Here is an 8,335-nt window from a genome sequence, read left to right as displayed (position 1 = left end):
TTTTCAATATAAAAATTCGCATTATTACACTTATTGTGAAATATAACCCAGAAGAAATTTGCGTTTCAAAAGTACTTATGTTTAAAAGCTGATTAATTATTTTGCCTTAATATATAATATATATTATGAGCGCGAGCGTGGTATGATAGATATCGCACCGGTCTACTATGCTAGTGGTCCCGGGGTTCGATTCCCAGCAGAGCCAGAAAATCTTTCATATCTCATTTCATGTTCGTGTCTCCTCTTCGCTGGTCTGGCAAACCACTAGAGTATTCATACCAAGAAAACAACATACCTCTCTCCAAAATTTGCCGTTCGGAACCGGCGTTTAAACTGTAGGTCCCCCCATATACATGTGTACAACCTGCGTGCGCACCACGTGGCATATATGTGAGAGAGAGGTAGGCCTAGGCTCGACATGAGGCTTGGAGCGCCATGAATTTATCACTTAAATTTAAATATATTTTCAAAATAAAAATTCACATTGTTACACTAATTGTCTTGTGAACTATAACCGTATAAGATATATATCATCCCATGCTTTTGGATGTCATTGTGAATAAAAGATTGCGCGGACGTATAATTGCAAAGAGGATTAACGTTCGCATCGAACACTTGACGTACTCTAAATGCCGCGAAAATTTCTTGAAGTGCATTAAGGAGAACGAGAGATTGAAGAAAGAAGGCAAGGAAAAGAACGTGCGTGTTCAGCTAAAGAGACAGCCAGCTGAATCATCGAAGGCGCACATAGTATCAAGACGCGATAAACCCGAAATGCTTGCACCTATCGCATATGAATTTATCGCTTAAATGTAAATAATCACATTTTCAAAATAAAAATTCGCATTATTACACTTATTGTGAAATATAACCCGGAAGAAATTTGCATTTCAAAAATATTAATGTTTAAAAGCTAATTAATAATTTTACCTTAATTATAGTATGTATAATACAGTAGGAAAAGAGAAAGTGGCCTATTTTTCTCATAACAATATTTTTATTCTCAGTCATATTTTCTTTACATTTGTATAGAATCTGATAGTGCTTCCAACGTTTCTATAACACTGGACACGCAAGTTTTCGCAGTAATGCAAATAATCAAGTTCATTCTCTTCCAGACACAGACTAGTACCGGGAATATAAATAAATATAAAACAGTACGTATAAACTGCTCGCAATTTTTCTCTCAACATTAAACAATCGGTGGCTTATGAACGAAAAGTTCTAAAGAAAAAAAAAAACTTTAGAATTACTTTATAGTCGAAACTATAAAGCGATAGCTCTTATAGCTGAAAATATATCGCCACTTTCTATATTCTAGCATCCGAAAACGTAACCAAACGTACTTGTATACAATTCTCATAAATAAACTGACATGCCATTAAAACATTCAAAAATTCACATGCACCGTATTTTGTCAAAATATGAAATTAGCGTATAGGAGTGCTTAACTTCTCAATTACTATTTATACTAAACTTTAACTACAATCTCGCGATTGATAGAACAGAATGTAACCAGTTTCAGAGCTTTTCTGAATATCTGATGTGAGTCCATAAAAATCTTCTATAGTTGACGCATCAATTTTCTGAAAAAAAAAAATTGAATCAATCATGTATTTTGCTTTCTAAATTCTTAATTGCAATAGTGTTGAAGAAAATAATATATTTCTCTTTCGCATGCGCAACATAACTGTGAGACACTTACATCGACCATATCATCGTCAAAGAGCAACCAGAATCCATGGCTTTTAACTATAGAAATGTAATGCCCCCTGTTAGGCCCACTCCCACAATGTATCACAACTGCCACCAAATCATATAAACGATCTGGATTTACAGCATCATCGCTCTATTGAAATGAGAGATTTAGCGATATAAGATGTTAAAATTACATATTATGACATGCATAATATCAAATATTACAGTCAAGAACATGCGTCAAGTTTATGCGTAAACTATTGTTTGTAAGAACTTCATTTAAAAACGTTTTTATTAAATTCTTGAATATAAAGGATAGAGGAATATTTGGCCTGTTCTTTTTGGCTGCACCGCTGAACTAGTGCAATAAGTTGAAGCGAGACAAGTATATGTTTTCTTACTTCAACTTATTTCAGCAGTTCAGCTAAAAAGAACAGGCTAATTGTCAGAGGAAACTTACGGTATTGAAAAGTCTGAGCTCCAATGGAAAGACTACCCTGTGAGATACTTTTATATGACGATTATACTGCTCCACGTATTTAAACCTTTTCAGATGCAATGCTAAGATCATAGGTAGCTTTTTAACTCTCATCCGTTTCTGCAATTCAAAATAGCAGTGTCGGTTTTGACGGAGTAATTTGCAAAGGAAAATGACACTTGAATTTTGCCGAGTTCAGATTCGAACTCGCTTCAGTCACTTTTTGTTCTCACGGTATCGTTAATACCTGAGCTTCTTGGTAACTGCTGCAATGATCGCATTTAAATTTGTTGTCACTACACAGGGTCTCTGTATTGGAGAAGCATCTGAGGCAGTGTGTGATCGAAGTATTCTGGTCTACATCGACCTGCAGATCGAAGAAGTCCTCGTCTTTGCTAGATACAGTCTCACAGTTAAGGCAGCGTGTTTCCGAGGTCAGTATTCCTTGGAATATCTCGTGAACCCAAGTAGGCTCAGGTGGTGAACCAGCATCCCCTGCCCCACACTTTCCACCGGCTGGCTTGCTCTGAGTTCTCTCCGCTAATGTGCCAGATTGAAATTGTAGAAAGATCGCAAGCAGGACCAATGCAATGTAGAATGAATGAAAAACTTACCCAGGATAATTTCATTTATGTGATTTATGAGGAAATTCAGGAACTCATGTGCATCTTGTTGCATGTAATTATCAAATTCCTCTGGAAAAATAATGAAATTGGAAAAAACCACATTCTCTTAAGAACAAGTACAAGCACATTGTATAAAATTTCTTCTTTCCTCATTGCACCAACCTTTCTCTTTTCTCAATCTGGCGATAAACTTCTTCGGTGCTATAGAACCTACTTTCTTCTTTTGAGTTGCAATACTGTAAAACAGGTCTGCTAAGCATGTTAACAGTGTCTCCTTGGTTCTCTTGTTTCTAGCTTTATATTCTAAAACTTTTTCTCTAAAGGGCCGACAAAAATACAAAGCCTGTAATACCGAGTTGCTGTAACAAGTGTTACCAAACTGCAAAAATATATTTTTATTAGGAATGCAACAGGAGTACTTATGAGTAAAAGGATCTTAATTCTTGAATTAATTCTAATCATAAAGCATACATTGATACTTACGTTAACTAAGCCAAAATAATGTTCATTGGGTGGAAACTGGTCAGAACCAATATCTCTTTCCAATTGTGATATGTTTGCACCCTAAAATCATAGATAAAGATATTGAAATAAGTTTTACATCATTCTACATACATGCACGTACATGCTCATTGAGATAATTTTTACATTTCACAAAATGAGCTTATGAAAAGTATGAAGTGTGTGAAACCGCGGTGGTACGATTAAAGATAAAATCGTGACATCATTATAACTCATAAGAAAGTACAATCGCGAGAACGTAGATTCGCTGATACGTAAGCCGAGAGAGTGTCGGAGCTGCGTGATTATTCGTGTCCACGCTATATATTTCCGTTTGCATGCTTTCGCGCACACTTACCATTTTACGATTCAGTAAGACGAGCGGAACACTGACAAGCACTTAGCACGGACTTCAACAGCGGCATAAACTCCATCGTATCGCGGACTTGCAGAGATTTATCGGCTAGAATGTTTCCATCGAATAGATCATTACTGTGCCGCTTTGATAGCGCTTCCCGGCTCGTTCCACGTGTCAAACGTGAGAAACGTCACCGCGACGTCGTGCCCGCGAGCAATTTCGAGCAATTCCAAAAATCGAGAGTCGCAATCGTACAACGATCGCGCCCCGCGTCGCGTAGCACACTTCGCTCCAACAACCAATAAACTGGAATGAACCTAATTCCGCTTTCTCGTATTCCCGAGCGCGAGTTCTCCGCGAGCAGCCAATACGTACACTCCGAGATAGAAAGGCTCGGGGACACTGATTTCGAGACGCACTTCGAAAAGAATCCGCTATCCAATGAGAAAATTTATCTTCTCCAGAATTACGCAAAAATAAATTCTCCTATTGGTTATCGGCCGCGTTCCGAAATGCACCAAGGAGGAGGAGGATTCAAATCTTTTGTTTCCGAGTGTACAGCAAACCCTATTAATGCTACCCTATTCCCTAGGCATCTGATTGCTGTATTTCTAAAAACACCATAAATTTCATCTATTAGCGCAGCTAGCTCAGCAAACAGAACAGACCAATGGACTTTCAGTACCAACATTGAATATCGGAACACAACCCGTATATTAAGCCCGCGTCAGACGATACCTGTTTTCTTCATAGATTTAGCAATATACTAGAAACTAACCAATCAGAACGCAACATTTCAAGTATGTTATTAGATCTATCGAGAAAATAAACATCGTCTGATGTAGGCTTTAATCTAACCTCTCTTGAAATATTCAATATACAGATTTTTTTTTATACTGTTATAACTTTACAGTAGTGACATGTTACGAATATTCCACGTTGCGAATCGCAAATGTCTTCTCAGCTGTAACTTACACTTGGCGGTAAATCCCAACAGTATCTGTTGAATGAAAGCATATCCGAAGTCAAACATTTTCTCAATTTATCAGATTTGGTTTTTCCGTCGCAGTTTATAGAATTATATAATTGCTTGACCGTGCCGACCTCTATAAAGGTATTTCGTTTCGCAGTGCGTACGTGCTTCGGCGGAAAGTGACAAGGACTTTTCGGAGAAACTGGCTGATGGCCCGCAATTTGAGGACTTCCTCACGAACGATGTCAAGAAGTATAATGGAAAATTGAAATTGGAAAAGGGCGAGTCGACGCGACTGAGGTTACCACCATGGCTCAAAACGGAGATACCTATGGGCAAGAATTACAGCAAGATAAAAGCACAATTGAGGCACTTGCGTTTGAGCACAGTCTGCGAGGAAGCTAGATGCCCGAATATTGGGGAATGCTGGGGTGGAGGTAGTCATGGTACAGCAACTGCTACCATTATGGTTTGTTTAGCAAACAAAATTTTCTTTATATCCATATTGCATGATTAACACTGGAATGAAGATTGATTTTTTTGAGAAGCAATATGAATAATATGTTTGTTCGTTGAAATATCCATATCATTATCGAGACAGCAATAATTAATTGTTCAGTTGATGGGAGACACGTGTACTCGTGGTTGCCGTTTTTGCTCTGTCAAAACTGCACGAACACCACCACCATTGGATACGGAGGAGCCAGTCAATACTGCCAGTGCGATAGCAGACTGGGGTTTAGACTATGTTGTTTTAACATCTGTCGATCGCGATGGTTAGTTGTCTGTATTGTTTTTATGACATGATCGGAAATTGTATTGATATAAAATATATAATTTAACATATGTTGATTACATTTTAGATTTAAAAGATGGCGGAGCTAGTCATATCGCATCTACTGTCAAAGAGATAAAGAAGAGGTATCATATTTATAGATAATAAATATAGATATATATAAATATAGAATAGATAATATAGATTTCCTAAAAAGTTCGAATTTTGTGGCCTTTCGCTCAAACTGTGCGATATTTGCTAGAGTAATTCGTTTGTATGTATCTTATTATAGAAATATTTCATTGTAGGAGCAATATCTTGGTGGAATGCCTGGTACCAGATTTTAAAGGCGACGAAGATTGCGTCGTCACGATTGTCAATTCCGGTTTAGACGTGTTCGCGCATAATATTGAAACAGTGGAACGTTTGACTCCTTTTGTCCGAGATAGACGCGCCCGGTACAGGTATGACTGCTGACACATCACTTGTAATCTTATAAAGTTGCCTTATAATCTTACGCGTCTATTAATTTAAATTCAAAGTGTCGTTTATTATAATAGGCAGTCATTGGCTGTGTTAAAAGCAGCTAAGAAGTTCAATTCTAACTTGATCACTAAATCGTCGATAATGTTGGGCTTGAGTGAGACCGATGATGAAGTCGAGCAGACTATGCGAGATCTGCGGGACGCCGGTGTGGATGCTCTAACGTTGGGACAGTACATGCAACCTACCAAGAGGCATTTAAAAGTCATCGAATACGTAACACCCGAGAAATTCAAATCATGGGAAAATATGGGGAATCAACTGGGTTTCTTGTATACCGCCAGTGGTCCGCTAGTGCGATCGTCATATAAGGCCGGAGAATACTTCTTGATGAATATTTTAAAACAACGGAAGAAGCAGATTGGTGACTGCGATATGTCGAAGATTTAATGAAAGAAAGATTTGTAGTCCGCTACATAAGAAAGGAAATTTAGAACTCGGAAAACGTAGTCGAAAATTGTATGTGATAAAATTTATCACATGGGGAGAGAAAAATGTTATATCGCAATTTAGCCATATAAAATAATCGAATTCGAGCTGTAAATAAACCTACGGTAAATAATCCAGTCTATTTATCGTGCTATTTACTTTGTTGTTACAAAACGTTGAAATCAATTCAATAATAAAATGCAACTTTAATTCTTATATGAATTGTATACGATAGACAGAAAGAGAGAAAGAAAATGAGACGGATACAGTTAATATTATTATTTAATCTGTATCCATAGCGATAGCAACTTGAGGTTCCTGCGGACCCTCATCGGCAGGTGGATCCTGCGGAGGTCTACTATCATCTTGCACACTCGGCTCTACAGGTCTGCCGCGTTTATCATCTCCTTCGATCTCAGACAAGTAACTAGCTGTCGCGGCTTCGTTGAGAATGGCGAAATCGTAATCCTTTCCTACTATCGAGATGGATACGTTCTGAAATGCACAATTTCGAAAAATTTATTTTTCCTCAAAAACGCAAGATTTAATATTGTATTATAGAATATACAGATCATGATTGTGTTTTGATTATTGAAATTGCTGCGAAATTTACAACGTGTCAAAGAAACCGTAATACTGCAGCAAAGTTTATTTACCTTCACAGATAAATCGACTTCATTAGGCAGAGTATCGCGTAACGCCCTGAGACCGTGTTTTACCAATTCGTCGAGATCGCACGATAAAAATTCACTCAAATGTTTCTCTAAATACGTCCTGGCACTTTGAGAACGAGATCCTATAGCCATTGCCTTGCAATCGAAGTAATTCGCTGAAGGACACGTCTGATATATGTGTGGTCCCTGATCCTATAAAGATAAATTATCGCTAAAGAAGTGTATATATAATACTTAATACCACAACTTACTATGCAATCATTTTGATTAAAATAATTATCACTATATAGATATACAGAGTAAGTTGGTCCATGCTGATGTAGGATATCCTGTATAATAATTATAAATTAGAAACTAAATTGTTAACATAAATTCTTACGTCATATCCTGCTACGAGTAGACCAACGCCATACGGACGCCTATCGTATCTCTGTGTGCATGTTTGCATTTTATTTCCCAATGATGCAATCAAACGACCCACAGGTAGCGTGTCATCGTGGGAATACTTATAATTCAAGCATTCAGTACGCATGTAACGGCTGTAATTAAGTAATATCTTGTTACAGACAACTGTGATAATTAATAATTGACATAACTGATATACCTCAAAATCCTTGCATCAGCGGTCAAGCCAGAGATGCTAATTCCCATATGCTTATCTATCGGTATAATCTTCTTCTGATAGGCTGATAATTCTGAAGATGCTCTCTTCAAAGCAATGAGAACAGCATGTGTTAAATTTTTCAAGCCTACAGTAGCTGATCCTAATTTTACTGCTTCCATGGCATATTCTACTTGATGTAGGCGTCCTTGTGGACTCCACACTGTCACATCACTGTCGTATTGGTTACGAAACTAAAAAAGAAAATAACGTCAAATCGCTAAATGAATTTCGAGATTTTTTATATCCTATTAATTTGAATACTGTTATATCATTTTCATTATGAAATTAAAATTAAGAGTTGTATGTAACAATTCCAATCCTAAAGTGTTAATATTTGTAATTGTGAGTTAAATAACGTTACAGCACTTTTGCAAGATAATATTTTTTTCAGTTTTTCGAGAAAATATTTTTATTAGGAAATTATAGTGTCTCGTAATCATATACTGTTACAAATTTGCATAACCACAAAACATAACCACAAAACTCACGACACTCGGGCACAATATATAAATTCTTATTATATACTGTCAATCAATCGAAAAATGTCAAACATGGATCAATCTAACATTTAACAATCAATTAAATACCTACCATTTTCACTAGTAGATTCTCTAAA

General features: G+C 36.9%; 3 protein-coding genes across 5 annotated transcripts; 1 reads left to right on the top strand and 2 right to left on the bottom strand.

Annotated features, from left to right (window-relative positions):
* Positions 1 to 977: 977 nt before the first annotated feature.
* Positions 978 to 4,097, bottom strand: LOC106750842 (ubiquitin carboxyl-terminal hydrolase 46). Its single transcript, XM_014631449.1, has 8 exons — positions 3,662 to 4,097; positions 3,286 to 3,366; positions 2,965 to 3,181; positions 2,791 to 2,871; positions 2,424 to 2,716; positions 2,159 to 2,296; positions 1,706 to 1,849; positions 978 to 1,586 (listed from the first exon to the last, which is right to left on the bottom strand). Exons 1-8 carry the CDS (start codon positions 3,662 to 3,664, stop codon positions 1,479 to 1,481), a joined length of 1,065 nt encoding a protein of 354 aa, XP_014486935.1. The 5' UTR covers positions 3,665 to 4,097; the 3' UTR covers positions 978 to 1,478.
* A 397-nt stretch (positions 4,098 to 4,494) lies between these two features.
* LOC106750843 (lipoyl synthase, mitochondrial) lies at positions 4,495 to 6,772 on the top strand. 3 transcript variants are annotated; one of them, XR_001374990.1, is made up of 7 exons: positions 4,495 to 4,644; positions 4,792 to 5,103; positions 5,254 to 5,410; positions 5,498 to 5,555; positions 5,718 to 5,873; positions 5,952 to 6,506; positions 6,681 to 6,772. XR_001374990.1 is itself a non-coding variant. In XM_014631450.1 (6 exons), exons 1-6 carry the CDS (start codon positions 4,582 to 4,584, stop codon positions 6,340 to 6,342), a joined length of 1,137 nt encoding a protein of 378 aa, XP_014486936.1. In that variant the 5' UTR covers positions 4,495 to 4,581; the 3' UTR covers positions 6,343 to 6,519. The 3 variants fall into 3 exon arrangements, 2 of the variants coding, with proteins under 2 accessions (XP_014486936.1, XP_014486937.1); XM_014631450.1 differs by lacking the exon at positions 6,681 to 6,772 and having other exon boundaries at positions 5,952 to 6,519; XM_014631451.1 differs by lacking the exon at positions 6,681 to 6,772 and having other exon boundaries at positions 4,497 to 4,644; positions 5,970 to 6,519.
* Positions 6,568 to 8,329, bottom strand: LOC106750844 (proteasome subunit alpha type-1). Its single transcript, XM_014631452.1, has 5 exons — positions 8,311 to 8,329; positions 7,660 to 7,910; positions 7,435 to 7,594; positions 7,038 to 7,247; positions 6,568 to 6,876 (listed from the first exon to the last, which is right to left on the bottom strand). The coding sequence occupies exons 1-5, from the start codon at positions 8,311 to 8,313 to the stop codon at positions 6,664 to 6,666; spliced, it is 837 nt and encodes a 278-aa protein (XP_014486938.1). The 5' UTR covers positions 8,314 to 8,329; the 3' UTR covers positions 6,568 to 6,663.
* Positions 8,330 to 8,335: the final 6 nt, after the last annotated feature.

This window comes from Dinoponera quadriceps, unplaced genomic scaffold (assembly GCF_001313825.1).
Source record: "Dinoponera quadriceps isolate SergipeBrazil2010 unplaced genomic scaffold, ASM131382v1 scaffold6643, whole genome shotgun sequence".
Lineage (NCBI taxonomy): Eukaryota > Metazoa > Arthropoda > Insecta > Hymenoptera > Formicidae > Dinoponera > Dinoponera quadriceps.
Note: the sequence above shows the minus strand (reverse complement) of the source record. Positions and strands in the feature narration are given on the sequence as shown.